This window comes from Bos indicus x Bos taurus, chromosome 4 (assembly GCF_003369695.1).
Source record: "Bos indicus x Bos taurus breed Angus x Brahman F1 hybrid chromosome 4, Bos_hybrid_MaternalHap_v2.0, whole genome shotgun sequence".
NCBI lineage: Eukaryota > Metazoa > Chordata > Mammalia > Artiodactyla > Bovidae > Bos > Bos indicus x Bos taurus.
The window spans coordinates 68,056,125-68,075,104 of record NC_040079.1 but is presented as its reverse complement, the minus strand read 5'-3'; the positions used below and the strand labels follow the sequence as shown (position 1 = coordinate 68,075,104).

The window sequence follows — 18,980 nt, the reverse complement described above, 5'->3', positions numbered from 1 at the left end:
AATTAATAGCACAGTTCTTTCTTTCACACATACCATAAGTCATGAATCAGTGCTATGGAAGGGAAAGCACTGAATCAATTACCAACTGTTGACTGTTGTATTATACAGCCCAGGCAGCCAGACACAAATAAACCTCTTTGTATATTCATTCTCAAATACCATTTTTGGTAGGGTTTCTGCAGGCTGACTTCAAATCCACTCTTGGGAAGTTACAATATGTTGGTATTTGTGTTACCAGCCCCTCTCCGTTTCACTGTAAAATGCTGCAGATCGAATTGTCCCTTCCAAACACTAATGCAGTGTGAAACCACAACACTGGGGGCTATGGGCGGGAAGGAAAAAGAAAAGCTAGGGCCACAACAGCTGTTTAAGACCCCCCTCGGGAGAATTCCTTTTAAATTCTGTTTGATAAAGCCTGAAAGCTCCACCTACATACCCAGTGCTTACACATCGATTTAGAACTGTGACGAAAATAGAGGACTTTTACGTGAGAAGAGAAAACATCCTCACTAGCCTTGAAGAGTGGGAAACAGGTTCCACCCTGTCACTTATGGACTGCAGGCACAGAGATTCTTATACTTACATACAGTTTCTTGCAGCCAAGTCTCTGTGGACAAACTTTTTGCTTGCAAGATATTCCATGCCTTTGGCTACTTGAAGACCAAAGCCAATAAGATCTTTTACAGTTGGGTTCTGTAATCAAAGAGAATTGGAAACCCATAAACAATAAGCATTTACTGTTCTAGCTATGGTCTTAGAATTCTGAAATATTGATAAGAATTACCTTATCAATTTCTTATCAACAGCAAAGAATTACCTATTTCAAATAATAACTTGTTTCCTGTTGATAATCATCATTTACTTAGTATCTGTTATTTGTAATATACCATGTTAGAGGTTTTTTATAAATTTTGATTAATCCTTATACACTCACTTCTGTCCATTTTCCAGATGGGGAACTGGAGTTATTTTAAAATGTGGAGTTTATTATTATTCAGGTAGGGTACAGCCAACAGATGGGAACAAAGGCCATCAAAAAGACTGTTACTCACAATTCCCAAGAGGAGGCATGGCAGGTCATGCAAGGCCACACAGGGAAGCACCAGGGTTGGTTAGGAGGCAGAGGAAACAAGGGGAAAACATAAGCAAGAGCCTTTATGGTGATTTCTGTGGGAAGGAACAGGCGAGGCAGAGGAAGCAGCTTAGAATCAGCTGGTTTGAATAATTTCAATGGGTCTGGGGTGTAAGGACTGTCCCTAGAAGTCTAGTACCTGGTCTTGAAGTGATGAGGGCAGGTAGATGGTGGCCAGGGTGTTGGCACCCTTTAAAGGAGGTGGTTGGGGTATGGGCTCTGGAGTGGTTGGTTTAGTGATGAAAGGCATGGTCTCTGAAGGTGAGCTGTTTAATACCTCTGGGAATTTGCCAGTCCTGTGGGAACTGGGGAAAGCAGTCCTTCCAGGGTCGGCAGGTCTCCAGAAATACATGGTTAATACAAGAAGCTTTGAGAGAAATAAATCACTCTAAATCTCTCAGATGGTAAGTTGTGGAGTTAGGATTTTAGCTTATATCTGTTAAGACTCCAAAGCCTATATCTGTTAAGACTCCAAAGCTTAGTGAAATCAATCATATTAGAAGCCCTCCTACTGGTATTGAAGCAACAGTGGCCTGAACCCACACAGAAAACAGGAGATCTCATTCTCCATATGTTCAACCCACAAACTTGGATGGACAGCATAATGGCTTTAGTAACTATAAGAACTGTATCTGAAGTCACCCAGATGTCACTGCAGTGCCTGGTCATCAGGAACAGGATAACTCCTCTTCAGCAGCCACAGTGAAGTTTGTGAGGTAAAGAGGCAGCCAGTGGGGACCCTGTAAGGAGGGCTACAGCCCACCTTAATGCACCCAGCACGTAGAGAGGCCATTTCCTGTGTTTTTGGCCTCTCTTTAAGATATATCTGTTAGTGGTTGTAATAAGTACAGACTCCCTGGACTATAAAGGCAATGGTATTTTGTAAAGTAAATTCACCTTATTTGCAAAAATTCAGAGCTAGAGAGTATTCTCTTTTGACTGAATGCAAAATATTTCTTTACTATCCTAAAGCTCATTTCTCTAAGAATCTGATCCCATGTTTATGAAGTTTTTTTGATCCAGAGTAAAACTACTCCATAATGTCTAAAGAGGTCTGTTCACAGAAGCCAAAAAGCAGCCTGGGGCCATCTGTGACTTCAGTTCTGGAGACTTCTTCTTCCCTCCCTACTCCTGGTCTAGCCATTGTTTGCTCAGCCTTTTTGGAACTAGCATAAATGTCACTAACAAAACTGTCATTTGGAAACATCTAAGAATCTCTTTTGTAACCGTGAACTCATTCATTCAGCAGATATCTCCTGAGAGTTTATGTACTTAACTTTATTTTAGGTGTTGGAGCTATAGCAGTGAACAACATACAAACAAAATTACCTACCCTCATGTGCTTGTACTCTAATAAGATACGTGTGTATGTGTGTGTATATACACACATATATACATATACACAGCTATCATTTATTTATTACCTAGTAGAGTACTGTTCAATAGAAATATGAGACAAGCCACATATGTAGTTAAAATTTTTCTAGTAGTCTCATTAAAGAATTAAAAAGAAACAAGCAAAAATTATTTTCAAAGTATGTTTTTCAACCCACATATCCAAAATAATATCATTTTAACATGTAATCAGTATAAATAATTACTGATATTTTACCTTCTTTTTTTATACTAAATATTGAAAACCTGGGATGTATTCTACACTTACAGCAAATCTCAATTTACACTAGTCACATTTCATGAGTGGCTTATGGCCACAGTTTTGGACAATTCAGGCCTCAGTATATGAGGGAGTGATGGATAAAAACAAAGCAGCGGAGACGAGAAAGAAAGAAGGCATGAGAGTGTAGTGGTCAGCTGCAATTTTAGACAAGTTGGGGAAGCTTTATTTTGAAGATGACATTAGGGCAGAAAGCTGAAATTAATAACCAAGTGAGATATGTGGATATTTTGGAGAAGAGTAGTCTAGGTGGAGAGACTAGGAAATGCAAAGGTCCTGAGGTGGAAGAGTGGGCAGCAACTTTGAAGAATAGTGAGATTCATTCATAATTAATTTTCAATATATTTCCTTCTAAGGTTAAAACTGCCTTTAGGCTGAGGCTCATTCTGGCTCTATGTCTCCTGTGCAGTGCTTTTTGTGGTGTATAGTAGGCATTGCAAGATGTGTACCTGTCTGGGGGATGGCAGAGCAAGGCTGCCTGCAGGGCAGATAAGAATCACCATCCCTGGAAACCCTTCTGTGTATCACTATCTTCCCACTAGGACACAGGATTTTGAGAAACCAGAGAACTGAATGGGCCTCTGTCCATTTGAACGGTGTCAACATTTCACATGGGTTTCTTTGGCTAAGAATTTTAAAAAGGTTCAAAATAGCACCTTTTGGAAGGCTGGCTGGCTTAAGGCTAGTTCATAAGTTAGTAAGCTTGGCAATATACTTACATGAGTCTCATTTCTAATGAAATTTCGAAGATCCCCGTGTTTCATGTATGGTAGGACCACCAGTGGAGACCCCTCACTTCGAAGGCAGATTCCCAAAAGTGAGAGAACATTGGGATGACTAAAATCTTTCATGATGATTCCCTCAGTCAGAAATTGGGAAACTTCTCCTATGTCAGTGATTCCTGAGAAAGCCAGCAGTGGAGACATTAACTTCATTACAGGGACAATGATTACTTCATCAGGTTCAGGGAGAGACAGCACAGAATATAAAGCCATTGGACTACATCTTGCCCTGATGCCTCATCCTCAGAGTGTTATTTTACAATACAATTGAGTGAATGATGTCACCTGTGCTGCACTTTTGAGTCACCACCTGCCCTTGTTTTTGAAAGAGTCTAGCAAGGCATGGGTTGGCAAACTTTTCTGTAAAGGACAAAACAGTAAATATTTTTGGCTTTCTAAGCCACATGGTCTCTGTTGCAAATACACAACTCTTGCCATTGCAGTGCAAAAGCAGCCACTAATGGCTGATAACAGTGGCTGAGTCTTGATAAACTGTTTACAAAAACAGGCAGCAGGCCATAGTTTTCCAGTCCCTGGACTAGGAGGATTTGAAGACCAAATGTTGCCTATGCTATCTAAGTAGACTCTTTTGTTATAATAGTTTCCAAATAGAGATCCCAAGGGCCTGATATTAGTCAGCACTAATGAAGAGTTAACATCCTTTAATTTATTAATCTGATTAGTATCAGTGTCAGTGATGATACTCTTTTACAAATGCAGTGCATCCAAGGCCTGGACATCCATCTGGACCAAATAGAGATCAACATACACCAGGGACAGAGAAAGATTTCTTGGCAATAGGACTTCTTACTACAACTGGCAGTAGTGCTCTTTATTGAGGCAAATTTATTGACAATTATACTTAATCCATCACAGTTTGTAGTTAGATTTCATATAAATTGTTGCTTTAATTATCTTGTGGTTAGACTTCCAACAAAATGAACCATACAGAACACTGTTCAGCATGCAGATTTATGTTCAAAAAGGCTGAAATATTTCTGTTGATAACATATCTTGTAGGAAAACCTTTCACACATGCATTGAAAACATTAATTCCAATATAAATTTGTAATGTATCTTGTTAACATTTTTCTAGGCTGCCTCAAACTATGAGCAGAAACTTAGAAATGAGGGTAGAAAAGGCAAGCACATTGACTTGACATGTGAGGCCTGTCAGCAAAGGTGAAGCCAGGCAAACTCGACTATAAGGAGTACGGTGGGTTGTACAAGATAGTAATTCATGCCATAATTATGGCTCTGGGTCAGTAATAAAGTCTTAGTTTATGTTTGGAAGCATTCCATATTTCTTCTCTCTTTTTTTAAACAGGAAAAAATTTCAAACTAAGTTTAATAACACATATACATGGGAAAGACCCAGGAAAACTGAGTAACTCTAGCATTCCCTGCTTCTTAAAAGGAGTATGCATTCCATTTTAAGCAGATTTTTCTCAATAGTAAATAATACTAAAAATATATATATTCTAGCTTTAAAAGGGGGTAAGTATCACTTGCTAAGGAAGTTCATTTAATTAATGGATTATCTCATTCATCAAAAATGTGGATAAATGAGGTATTACCACATTTATAATTTTTCAATTTTCTGCTGTTTTCTCTTGTTTGACTTATTTCATTTTTTATCTTTTTGATGGAAGTTGTGGTTAAAGAAATAATTATAGTAATGCCTCTGGGTACAATGAGTCATTACTACTGTATGCGCCAAAATGCTTCCAATAGTTTCCATAAATGTCACTTGCAAAACAAATATTATAAGCCAAACATATTTAAATGATACTTAGGCTCATCCAAGAATCTCTTTCATTCTTACTTATGAGAGCTCTGAGGGATAATTTCTGGGGAAATATTTCAATAAGAATTTCGATCACACATTTTAGGATTAGATCCATCGTTCCAGCTAGTCACTGATTTTTCCACAAGGGAGAGTGTAAATCAACATTTTATTATGAACTGTTTATTAGTCTGCAGCCACAGAAGTGTACTCCACTGTTAAATAAAATACAACTTACTATTCAAGGATTTCACAGCACAGTGAATTTTCTTATCATCGTTGTCCAACAAAGTTCCATGATATACACACCCAAAATGTCCTACGTGATAGAGGGAACTTGGTTAGTGCTGCATTAGTTTTATTTGTTTAGTATTATTTATTAAGCTCTTCATGATCTTCATTTCTTGTTTGTTTCCTACATGGCAAAAAAGTACATTGTTTCTTATGCTTTTGATTAACAGTACCACTACTTGTGTTTGTAAAATATGTAGATATATTTTACTCAAAGATAAGAGCAATATTATTATTTAATACATGGTAAAATATTTAGGTGATGTAATTGTTATTAGAGGTTAAGATAATAAACTATTCAATAACAGTGGAACCAGTGAAAACAGGAGTAACATCTGCCTCATATAAGGAACATTATTATTAAGGATCAAAAAATATCTTTTAAATATAAAAATAAAGTTTTATCCACATGAAGAACTACAATAAAATAAGGTCTCTATATTTCAATAAACTGAAATGAGATAAAAATGTCACCATTAGAAATAAGATGAGCATTATAGAATAAGGATTTCCCCCATTAGTCACTGGTTAATATGAAATCCAGGCTGGCAGAAACTGAAAGACAATGGCCTGAATGAAGCAAATTCACTCTGAGTCATTTCATCCAGTTCTCTCTGGTTTTAGCCACATCACTTTCCCAATGGTAGCCTTTCATCCAGTGGCAGTAATTTTCCCCAGAGGTTCCAAATGTCTGATAGCTGTGTAAGTCATTAAGAAATTCATCCAGCTGGCTAAGACTCCCCAAGTGCCTAGCATGTGAGTGTTGGGCATTAGTCTACCCTCTGGTAATGCAAAGATGAATAAATAAAACCTACACTCTTGAGGGCTCACATTCTCTTGGGGAAAGCATATAAATAAACAGTAGTATTCACAGAATCATTCATATTACTACTTTATAAGAGAGATAACTGCCATTTTAGCACCTTTCATGATAAAAATACAAAATACTAATTTTAGAATATGTAGAATTAGAATATAATTAGTTTAGTCACACATTCTAAAACTGGTAGTTACTGAGATTTATAGACTGGTAAAAGAACTATGTATTACTCTGATGTGAAAGATGTCTGTTAACAGTGAGGCTGCTATTTGTGAAGGGGAGCATGCTAAGGACTAAAATCTGGAGTATATGATAGAGGAATGTGTTGATGCTATCACAGGAAAATGGGAAGGCCTAGTGAATGTCCCTTCAGCCTCCTCTGCATCATGCTGGCTGACATCTGTGCTATCTCTTGCAGCACATACTGAATAAAAGGATCAGAAGCCATTCGGTATTAAAGGTAAAACCTTTTTAGAAAAAAAAGGGAACAGTGGATTTCATTTCCTGGCTTCTGGTTGGTTTCTTTTCCTGCTCAATATTTCCTCCAGTACTGTATATGCTAGCTGTTATTGCTGCTCTGGCTGGCTTAATACAAATATTCATTCCTCTTTGTATAAAGAAATTGGAGTGCATTGTAGAGATGATGTATACTGCTTCAGATCAAGGGAAGGCTATAAATTCCCTTTCTCCTGATGCTGTCCAGCAGTGTACAAACTGCTATAAACCAGGACTTCATAGAGTTAGTCAATATTCTCAGGGTAAAGAAAGACTGGAAGGAGATATGAGTGAAAATATTAGAATTTAATAGAATGATTTTTAGACAGAAGTAAAAGGCACTTTCAAGAAATTATAGTTGTCATTATGAAAAAGGTGAGGAAGGAATGTGATTCATTAGTAAGATGTCTGGGTGATTATCAAGTTGTCTCCATGCACAGGGGCAAATCCCCATGGATGTGATTTGCAGGGTTGTATTTCTGCAGAACAGAAATCAAGCGCACTTGTTATCACTACTCTGTCAGTTGCTTTCACCATTGTCTCATTCCTAATCTGTAAAGGCAGAAGATAAAATGCTTACTGGAAAATTGTGTTTAACAAAAAGCTGAGTGGAAATACTTACCTCTTCCTATGACTTCATTGAAATGTACAATCAGACTGCTCGGCCCAATTACTACGTGCTGAACTGCCTGGACCAGCTCTGGATTTAGAGCACTGAGGTCGATGTGGACGGTATTTTGCAGTAATGGACTGGATATATCAGAGTCCCCACTAGTTAAGATGGGGGATAGATCTGTCAGAGGATACTGCACTTGTCTGCATGACCCATTCTGAGATGCATTAGGAAACTGGTCTGCAAGATTAAGCAAAATTATTAGAGACAGTAGCAAAACCTCAATTAGTGGGGACTGCAACAGGAGAAGCAAACTGAATTAATAACAAAATCAAAATTTAAATGTAAATGTAAAGAAATAATTATTGTATCACTACATGAGGCTAGGAAAAACCTTTACAAAGGAATTGATCTAATAAAATAGTAAATTGGGAAAAGATATGGGTATGTGTGTATGTGTTTATAAAAAACATTTATTGATTTTCTTACATTAAGGAGTAACTTTGAAAGTTGGTTTTTTCCTTTTCATTTCCTTAGACATTTTCTTTTATATAGCAAAAGTCAAGCTTGAGGGTTGTTTTTTAACATTCTATACTCATAAGAATGAAAAGTGGCAAAAGTAGTCAAGCAACTGCCTTGTCCCACAAAAATTCAACTGAACTCTAGGAAAAGGAAAAAAGAAGCCTTTTGAGAGACTAATGTTTATTAATGGAATTAATTAGTATTGCTCAAATGTGGATTCCTGGTCAAAGAAAAATATGTATAATGAAATATATACCTTTCTCTCTCTCTCTTTCCTCTCTCTCTCTCTCTCTCTATATACACACACACACACACACACACACATACATACAAACAACTAGACATGTGTAATGGTTAAACTTTTAGAAATGAAAACTTTCCATATTTGTGGTAAGTTTTCCATCCTGTGGTGGCGGCAGCAGATCTAGTATTATCCTTGTTTAGAGGGAAGCTAAGGACTGGGTTGGTGTGCCATCCTCATTGCTTAGAGGGCACTTGGAAAGGGATCACATCAACATTCCTTGTAAGTTGATCTTTATAACGAGTCTCAGGCAAGGTTCCCTTTTACTAGGTAGGAAATTGTGGGGCTGAGAGCACATTTCTTAATGTCAAATAGGGCAGAGAAGGCAACAGTTGCTTTGCCCTTTCCAATGGGAATCCATATATGTCAAGGAGAGGGTGTTATATTGGAAGCAACTGACTTGAAGATAAACTAGGTTGGGTATTGAAATGTATTAGTATATAACACAGAGAAGGGAGGCCTATGTGGGGGGAGGGTCCTCATTAGCATCAAAAGAAAATATTGTTTGCTTGCAAATGATCAGGAGAATGAGAACTTAAGAGAGCGGCATAAAAAGAAAGTTGATGGTACCTCTGATTATTCTTAAACCCACTTAAACATGTTTAGTGTTTGCCACACTGGACAGTTTGGGTACTACATCAATTTGGCCAGAGCAGTAAACTCAGCAGTGGTTCCAGAAGAGCTTTGGGATCACCTGTAGTTATGAAAATTGTAAGTTATAGTAATCATTTGCTAGAAATGAGACAGATGCATTCTATATCCTTCTTTAAAGGATGTAGAACATTAGGGGAGTGCTTGAGATGTTAGATGGATGAGGGATGGAAGAAGCCTAGCTGGGTGTCTGTTGCTTTAATCCCAGAGTCAGGATTTTCAAACCCTTCCTAGGGGGGAAATGCAGATGAGCCAGATGATGGAAACTATAAACTCAGTTTCTCTGCCTTCACTTCTCAAACTTTTGCACCTAAAGATTAGGGTTCTAAATTCTCAGAGGTGTAGAGATGGAGGGAAATCCTTGATGAGGCACAAGAAAAAGTTCTCTGGCACAGAAATTGTACTGACCTTTCCGTTAAGTTCAAACATGTGCACAAACCATCAGTGTGATTCTGGTTTGACACACAGTGTATTCTAAGTCTGCAGAAAAGACTCATAAAGAGGCTGTCCCTACCACACACACAGAGAGAAGCTCTCTAAGTGCCTCTTTCTTAGGTACTGGCTGTGCATTTCCTCATTCTTCTCTGGGTAACCTTCTTTTGCCTATTTTACTTTTCCATGTCTCCAAGGAGTAGGTTCACTGTAGGAAAGAGGATGAAACTCAAGTTCCTTAGCAATGATGACAGAGGTCTGGTGAGCAAAGAGGCTGAAGGAAAATTAAGTATACTTCTTCAAAAGAGTCACTTGTTAATTTTAAAGATCTCAAACTTGAGCCATTAAATGTGAATAAAAAATAATAAATAGGTCTACATTTCAAAACTATAAACTGGATTTGATTTTCCCATGTTGTTAAGAGCCTGGATTCTTAAAGGTGAATGGAGTCATGTGGGAAAAGACATTAATGGCATCTGTAGAACTAACATAAACTTGAAAAAGTAAGAGGCAGTAAGTGTTGAAAAAATTAAAATGTTAAGTGCCTCACTGCTCTTGTACTTGTTTTGATGAGCAACTTCTAAGTTCTGCAGTATCTTCAACAATCTGTGACTCATTTTATTTGTCCAGTGGTAAATATTCAACCAGGAAAATGCTTGTACTTGACTCACGTCCTGTAACTTCTAAAGATAATGGAGCAGATACAATACAGACATTCTGCTTTTACCAGGAGAGTTTAAATAAAACAATGTGAAATACTGTGCTTAATCTGACAATTATTAGGCCTAATGTTAACTCTCCTTTTTAAACAGCATAACTGGGTTCCTGGTGGCTCCGATGGTGAAGCAGGAGTCCTGGGTTTGATCCCTGGGAAGATCCCTGGAGAAGGAAATGGCAACCCACTCCAATATTCTTGCCTGAGAAATCCCATGGACAGAGGGGTCTGGCGGGGCCACAAAGGGTCAGACATGACTGAGCAACTAAGCACACACTGGTTAAGACTCAAAATAAATTCAAGTCCTGGGATGCTGTGGATAAAAGACTGGGTGCTAACAGTTCATTGAGACTCCTTAAAAGGAGTGCTAAAGGTATAATTTAAATGTCTGAGGATCAGCAGGTAAAAAAAAATATAGCAGTACCAACTTCTGTTTCAATAAATATGTCTTGTATCTTAACTCTTCCTGGGTTGTTAAAGAGAGCTTCACAGTTTCTTAGCATTGCACTGAGATGATAAACAGCTTACCTTTGCTCAAATGATTTTTAAAATGAACTTTTTTGTGAGAATAGAGCTTAAAGACTCTAAAAAATCTCATATATGAGTTCATTTAAAAATAAGAGTCATGTAACTTTGTGTCAAATTAAATACTTCTTTGGCCAAAGAAGAGGTGACTACTTCTTTTATATTTTTATAAAAATATAAAGGCAAAACCAAAAATAAACAACACTGCCACAACCCACTGAGGTGTATGTATAGGTATTTTTCAGAAAAATAAACTGAAGTATACCTTCTGGAAAAGTAGCTCGGTAGTCTACAGATTCATTGGAAACCATTTCTGTAGTTGGGCTTACACTTCGGGCACTGACAAGCCTATCCAAATGTGGAGTGTGTACTCTTGCATCATAGCGAACTAATTCACTGCCCAGATCTTAAAAGAGAGAGAAAGACCTCGTTAAAGACTTGGCTATCATGGGTCCCAATAGACTTTGATCCGGTGACCAGAACTCATGGCTTTTATGGATTGCATAAGACCACACACATGAATCTATGACAATTTTAAACTGTAATGATTGTATTGTTAAGGCAACGCCTTTAAAACAGACAATAAAAAAATTATGCACCTTTAATTTGCTTCCTTTTTTTCAGCCACAGGAAAAGCCCGAGTAACAGTAAGAGTATTATTGATATTGAGACAACACCAACAATCAATCCTGTGAAATTCTGATCTGGTTGAACTATCACTTTTCCAAGAACAGTTGAAGAAATTGCTTGCTTCCACTACAAATGACAAATAAAAGTCAGAAATTAACCAAGATATGTACAAAATACACTACACAGTTGAATTATAATCTCTCTAGGCTCAAAATAATACCTGGTTATTACTGTTCTAGAAGTGGAATAATTGCCTCCAGAGTATTAAGACATTCTTCAATTCTTGTTCAGTGTTCAAATAATTAGGGGCTACTAATCACTGAAATACTTACATGATGCCTAGCTGTTTGTGCTTATAACTAGGTACTAGGAATAAAAAGATAAAAATCAGTCTCTGACCACGAGGAACTAAAGTGTGAAAGGGACACAAACACAAAAGTAAATGATTAAAAAAAATAAAATAAATGGTTATAGTTCATGATGATATGTACTGTAGAAGTACGAACATATTGTAAGAAGCAGAGACAACAGAACATTAATTCTGTCCTAGAGGATAGGGTAGAGGGCACAGGAGACTCCCCATAAGAAGTGAATAATTATGTTATTATTATGGGATAATAAAATCTCAGAGTAGTTTTATTTGCTTTGTTTTGATACACAGAAGAAATTCTGATGCTCCTTCCAGCTCTAACACGGTATGATTTTTTGGATTTATGGTCCATTTGAACTCCAAACTCTGATCTCATGATTTAGCTTTTTATTTTTAAATTTTTTATATGTTCCCATTTCATAACTGTTTGAAAACTTCAAGACCCCTTTAAAAACCACATATATTTGGGTAAACAAAATGTGGTATATCTACATAGTGGAATATTACTCAGCCTTTTAAAGGAATGAAGATAGCTGTTTATATGAAAAGGGTTGCTATAAAATAGTTTCTTACTTCACTTCATCCAGTGTATACACATTCTTTTATTTATGGGACTATGCATTTGAGATCACTGTGGCTGGCAGTACTGTGTTGGCTCTGGCCTCCTAGGGTGGTGAGAGGTGGGAAAAGACACCATTGAATGTGTCCTCATCCCTCCTGAGGATTACAGCAAATTTCAGCAAGAGTGTGGCATGATGGAGAAGAGTGTAGCCAGCAAGGACTTTTGAGACCTACCTTTTGAAGCTTGGGAAGGAGACAGTGCAACAAAAACATCACTATTTCTAAAATAACAATTAAGAATCAAGCTGAACTGATGAGCTAAAGCCTACACACAAATGAGCTTTAATGATTTATTTTAAGCCTGCAAGTGACATAATTACACTGGCATCTTTATTTACATCATGAGAGGAAAGCAGGAATCCCACCTCTATATTTAGTTCGCTGTTCAATTTCAGCAGGTCACTGGGGACCGTACATAAAACAGCTTCAGAGTGTGAGTGTATATTTTCACAGCTCTTATTTCCAACTTTTAACACCTCCCCTTTAACTGCTTCAGGGTCAATATCATTTCCCTAGAAGGAAAAAAAAAAAAAAAAAAAAAAAGGAGCTAGTTAACACTTCACAATTTTGAAGGAATGCAAACAATTATGAAGGAATATAAATATACTGCAAACACAGGCCATGTTGTTTATCAAGGCACATGATTATCTGACACTCATTTTCATGGGGATTTGGATGGTTGAAATAGAGAGTGACCATTTCAGGGTACTAATTAGTCAGGAATCATAGGATCTAGCTTTTCCATCAAATTGGATTTTAGAGAAAAGGAGAGATTCTTGACTCATACCCTTAGGTCAAATGATGTCTTTTTCATAATCAACTTATTAATGTTTTCAGGGAGTACTGATGGTTGGCAAAAGGGAAATAATTTAGAGATTTAGTTTGAGCTGCCTAATGCAGAGACACTTAGCTCTGGCTTCATTTTTAGAATCACAATGAGGGCTTTATATAAAATACTGATGCCCAGGTCCCATCTCCAGAGATTTTGATGTATGGATATAAAAGTCAATGTATTTCTTTGGTGTTTGAGTTGGGCAGTTTCTTTTCATTCTTCTTGACCGTTGAATCCTATACAAAATGAATCCACTTTTAAAGACATTCTTGTAAGATGCCATAAGACCCTCATTATGATGAGAGCATGATTATATTATTTTGAACAATTATATAGTTATATGAGGACATTAAAAACATTATTCAATTTGACATATTTAGTTAAATGAAGTCACCATTATGCATTTAAAATATCACTGTTTTGTTTAAGAAACCAATAATTACCCTTGGGAAAGAAATGAAAACAGAGGTCCAATTTCTCATATGAAGACTTAATGAGTATGGTTACAGTATTTATTAAAAAGCCATTAGTCAGAGGACAAAGATATCAAAACATAATTGTATTTTTCTGAGGGACAAAGAGCAGCCAGTAACAACTATAGTACTGCTACCTTGTTTTCCACTTTATTTTACATGGTCTTTAATACCTGACAAACTAGTCTTATATTGCCTCATATAGATCTCGAAAGAGTGCTAGGTAAGATATCCTGGGAAAAAAAGTTAGAAGAAAATTCTTCTTTCTAACATGAATTTGAAGTTTAAAAAAAAATTGATATAGACAAACTCTATCTTTACGATACTTCCAGAGGCAGTATGCGTACTCCATTGAACCAGGTCAGCCACACAGGGCAAGTCCATGCAGAAGCACATAAATCTAACAGGTCACCTTGTGGCTTCAAATGACAACTTGTTGGTTAGGACTGAGGAGGACAGCCCTGGACCACATATTGGAGGGAATTCAGGAAATGACAAAGGAAAGAGATTAAAGAGCTGGAGGGCTTGATTTATGAGGGAATGACTAAAACGTGTCTTGCCAGCTTAGATAATGATGAAGGCTGGGGGAAGGGATGAACATACTGCATCTACATTTCCAGTACTCCTTTAGGCTCAGGGTTGCCTAGGATGTTGCATAAAAGCATCTCCAAAACAAAAACAGATGACAAAGCTGAACAACAAAACTTTCTCATTTGTGCCTCCTAAGAAATGCACAATGATTAGTTTCTTATGTTAGAAATTACTATCAGCTTTGTATGCATAGTGATTATTTTAAAAGTCTACAATCCAAGATATAGAAAATGTGATACTGGAAGTCCACTACTATATAACAGAGAGGATTGAATCAGGAGGAAAAAAAGAAGGTATAGGCTAGTTTTTGTCATTTAAAAAAAACAGCTTTATCAAGCTATGGAAAAAAATGTATATGTTTAGAAATTTTATTTACTTTTTATTATTTAATATTAACTATTATTAAATAGTATAATATAAATAGTAGAACAAAGTTGGATTAGTTGACCTTTCAGTCATTATATATAAGGTTTTTTTGTTTTTATTTATTTATTTGGCTGTGCCAGTCTTAGTTCTGGCATGCGACATCTTTAGTTGTGGCATTCAAACTCTTCAGTGGTAGCACATGGGATCTAGTTCCCTGATCAGGGATTGAACCTAGGCCTTCTGCTGGGAATGTAAAGTCTTAGCCACTGAACACCAGGGAAGTCCAATAGGTTTTTAAATAAAGCAATATAAAAGGAGATTTCTGGTCTTCAATCCCTTACATATATAGAGCAATCTAGACTTGTAATTATCTCATTTTATCCTGTAAAGACACTTTCCTGAGGTAGAGATTATTGTCATTACTGCTTTACACATTGAGAACTAAGGTTCAAGAAGAGACTTGGTCTTGAAGCAAATCAATTCCATTTGATACAAAATTAGGCTTCCCCGGTGGCCCTGTGGTAAAGAATCCGCCTGCACTGCAGGGGCTGCAGGAGATGCGGGTTTGATCCCTGGGTCAGGAAGATCCCCTGGAGAAGGAAATGGCAACCCATTCCAGTATTCTCGCCTGGAGAAACCCATGGACAGAGGAGCCTGGTGGGCTACAGTCCATAGGGTCTCAAAGAGTCAGACAAAATGCTAGTTACTGAGAATATAACGATGAGTAAGAGTTGCTTTTTCTCACTGCAATGTTAAAATGAATACATTTTTAAAGTCAAAAAACTATTACTCCTAATGTGTCATATTAGTAAGTCTCTTGCCCTTTCCTCTGCAACTCTGGCCAGGTATGACATGTTTCTACCTAGGACTCAGGCCTGGGAACCCATGTCTGAGCTGGTTAAAGAACAAAGTAGATAGGAGTAGAAGCAGGACTTGAAAAATAATATCATTACACAAGGGATCTTACAAGTTTTCACGTGTCCAGGTGGTCACAATATTGAATCTGGGCAAGTCAGCTAAGGCCATGTAGGGGGATGGCAGTAGGACTCAGCCATGGTTCAGGGAGGCTGGCAGCAGAAAAATCAGTGAGGTGGTGGTAGAGGGACATTTACACTTTACCGAGAGAATATGAGCCTCCTCAGCTTGGGAATTAGGGCAAAGAACCTTGATGGGAAGCTTCAAAACTAAGTGCACCGGACATTAACAGGCATTTGGGGAGAAAAGTTCCCAGGTCATTTGAGAAAAACTGGGGGAACCAAAATTAAACTGGCTTCTTCACTGGCTACTTGGGTCAGTAGGATACCACAGGTGCTGTCTATAAGCCCTGGAATATGGCTTCCCCTACCTCAGAATGCATATTAAAGTGTATAGCACAAAGAAAAACAGTTGACCCCTGAATAACATGGGGGTTATGGGTGCTGATCCCTGTGTATTTGAAAATCCACACATAATTTCACAGTCAGCCCTCTGTATCTGAGGTTCTGAAACCATGGATTCTTTCAATGCTGGATCACATAGGACTGTAGTATGTATTTATTGAAAAAAATCTGCATGTAAGTTGGACCTGAGCAGTTCAACTTATATTGTTCAAGGATTAAGTGTCAGCTTATGAAAACAATCAATAAGAATAGGTCTTGACACTGGGCCAAATGACTTCTAAGAAAAGAGCCCTTCATTTCTACCCTGTTGTAGACAGAACTGGCCTCACAGTGGTTGTGAATGGGTTTTGGGCCTGTAATTCCAGGTTCATCAGCCAGAAGTGGGAGGAAGACAAAATCTGGTGGCTCTGGGCAGGAAGTGGACTTAGCAAACGACTCTCCCTTCTAAATCCTTCTAATGCCAAGACACTGACACAGACCTCCATCTGAGTGAGCTCTACCTGAGCTTTGTTCTTAGGCTCCTTCCTAGTATCATAGCCCAAGTTCCTGTTCCTTGACTTAGCTGATCTTCCTGCTCCTTTTCATGTTTTAATCAACTTCTCCAAACTGAATTTCTGAAGCATCTCTATTACCATGTATATCAATATGCTCTGGAATATGATATAGCCCCAGGGCAGTGTCAGGCAGTTCTAGTTCCAGCATTAAATACTGTGTTTCTCTAGTTTCCACAAAATATGAATAAAAAGTCATATAATAGGATAATTAGGAAATATCGGGTTTCTTTTCATCAGAATTGACTTTCAGGTATTTGTAAAGAGTTTAGAGCTATTTTACTTAAAGGATTGCATAGACATCTACATACCACATGATAGAAAATTTCCCTATTATAAAAGGTATTTTGGTATACATTAAATGAAAGTTAATATGCAAAGCTTTGTAATGTAGTAGCTGCTGCTGCTAAGTCACTTCAGTCGTGGTCCGACTCTGTGCGACCCCGTAGACGGCAGCCCACCAGGCTCCCCCGTCCCTGGGATTCTCCAGGCAAGAACACTGGAGTGGGTTGCCATTTCCTTCTCTAATGCATAAAAGTGAAACATGAAAGTGAAGTCGCTCAGTCGTGTCCGACTCTTAACGACCCCATGGACTGCAACCTACCAGGCTCCTCCATCCATGGGATTTTCCAGGCAAGAGTACTGGAGTGGGGTGCCATAGAAAGAAGACCAAATATGGAATCAAGAAATTTGATTGTGAGCCCAAGTTATACTGTTTGCTCCCTACGTGACCCAAGACAAACTATCTAATCTTTCTAAATCTCTGTTTACTTATCTATAAAGGGGGACACTACTGAAGTGACTTAGCAGCAGCAGCAGCAAAGGGGGATAATCATCACTGACCTCCCAACCTCATATGTCTACACGAATCTCTAATGAAACAATATTTGTCAAAGTACTGTGTTAACTAAAATTTCACAAAAACGTGAGCTGTTGCTGACATGAACACTGTGCCTTCATGTGTACTCCCAAAAAGATGTTTATTTCTGATGACCACTGTCCACACTGGTGCCTAAGCCTTCGATACAAACTACCACACACCTTATGGAGTTTCTGATTCATGCTGAGGAAGACCGATACTTAGTCTCTATTATGTTCTCTTGATCCAAACTTGACTGACCCTCTTGGCCATGGTGTAATCACTGGGCTAAATACTGACTAAGGCAATTCTCACAACTAGGGCTGGAAACTATCACAATCTCTTTTTAGCCAAATAATTCTTATATGCATGGCTGCTTAAGCAGCACAAAACTCTTCCTGGCAAAAAGAAGCAAATCTCACTCTAAATACAATTCTCTCCATGGTGCTTTCACTGATGGAACACAAATATATTTCACATTCATGTTTTGAATGGTAATTGAACATGAACAACATGAAATAAAATAGCACCCTTTCTTTTGCTAAAAACAGTTTACTGTTTGTCCAGAAGAGACCTTTTCTCTTCTCTTGCTTTATGTTCCTTATTTCAGAGAGGCAGAGGTTTTAATATGGTCAACTTTAGAAACTGATAAAGGGTTAAACTGCTGTGACACAAAGATTCTCGTATAGCTTAGATTTTCTCTTACATATACATAAAATATGGGAGATGACTAAATCATGACACTCCCAAAATAGTCCCCCTAAACTGTTCCTATTTTCCCCAGATTGCCACTCTGTGACATGACAGGTGATAGACCATTGTTAGAGAAAAGAGTCATTCTGCATATAGACAAGAAAAGAAAGTCTCTTGTGTCTATTTCCAGAGACCTCTTGGGCCAGGTTGGGAATAGCATTAAAGGCTGAGGATGATGTCAAATCATATTTTTCTTGGTCCAACAATTTTGTAGGACATTGAATAATGGGTATGTAATTTATAGAAAAAGGAGTTTTCTCCTCCTTGTAAGACTATTAGAAAGGGTAGATAAAGAACCATTATTCTCTAATCCTTCCATGACAGATACAGGAACAGAAAAATAGAATTTATCTGGGTGTAGAAGTATTTGCAAATAAACCTTTGTTTTCATCAAGAAAAACCAAATGGAATCTTTGAAATGGCAAACACAGTAATTGTTGAAAGCAAAAGGTCACACTAGATTAATTTTATTGAAAAAAAAAAGTGATAAAAGCTCTTTTTCCCTTTCTAAAACTAATTAAAGAAGCAGATGAAAGAACTTTGCTATGGTAAACATGCTGTTCACTGAAGCAGGCTTCCATTTAATTTCATGCTGGGCTTGCTTAATTATTGTGCAAAACACAATTGGGAGGTTAGTAAACTTGTATGAGTGTGAATGTGTACATGGGTTTGGCTGTAGACAAAGTCTTGTTGAAAAAGCAGAACAATTTTAGTAAAAACATACTCTTACTTATATGGAGATGATCTATGGGAATTTATATTACATCTAAACAAGGACTACCCTATTACTTTGTGTTTGCTCATATTTGCATTCA

The 18,980-nt window shown here is 37.5% G+C and overlaps 1 protein-coding gene across 3 annotated transcripts in view; it reads right to left on the bottom strand.

The window, feature by feature from the left end:
* MET (MET proto-oncogene, receptor tyrosine kinase) overlaps nt 1-18,980 on the bottom strand; it is a 114,866-nt gene that overhangs the window by 12,323 nt on the left and 83,563 nt on the right. For 2 of the 3 annotated variants that reach the window (XM_027539596.1, XM_027539597.1), the window contains exons 12-18: nt 12,727-12,873; nt 11,340-11,496; nt 11,006-11,146; nt 7,604-7,834; nt 5,614-5,694; nt 3,527-3,708; nt 584-693 (exon numbers count right to left, since the gene is read on the bottom strand). In XM_027539596.1, coding sequence (XP_027395397.1) covers nt 584-693; nt 3,527-3,708; nt 5,614-5,694; nt 7,604-7,834; nt 11,006-11,146; nt 11,340-11,496; nt 12,727-12,873 — 1,049 coding nt within the window. The remainder of the gene's footprint in view (nt 1-583; nt 694-3,526; nt 3,709-5,613; nt 5,695-7,603; nt 7,835-11,005; nt 11,147-11,339; nt 11,497-12,726; nt 12,874-18,980) is intronic. The other variant, XM_027539598.1, reaches the window with a different exon arrangement.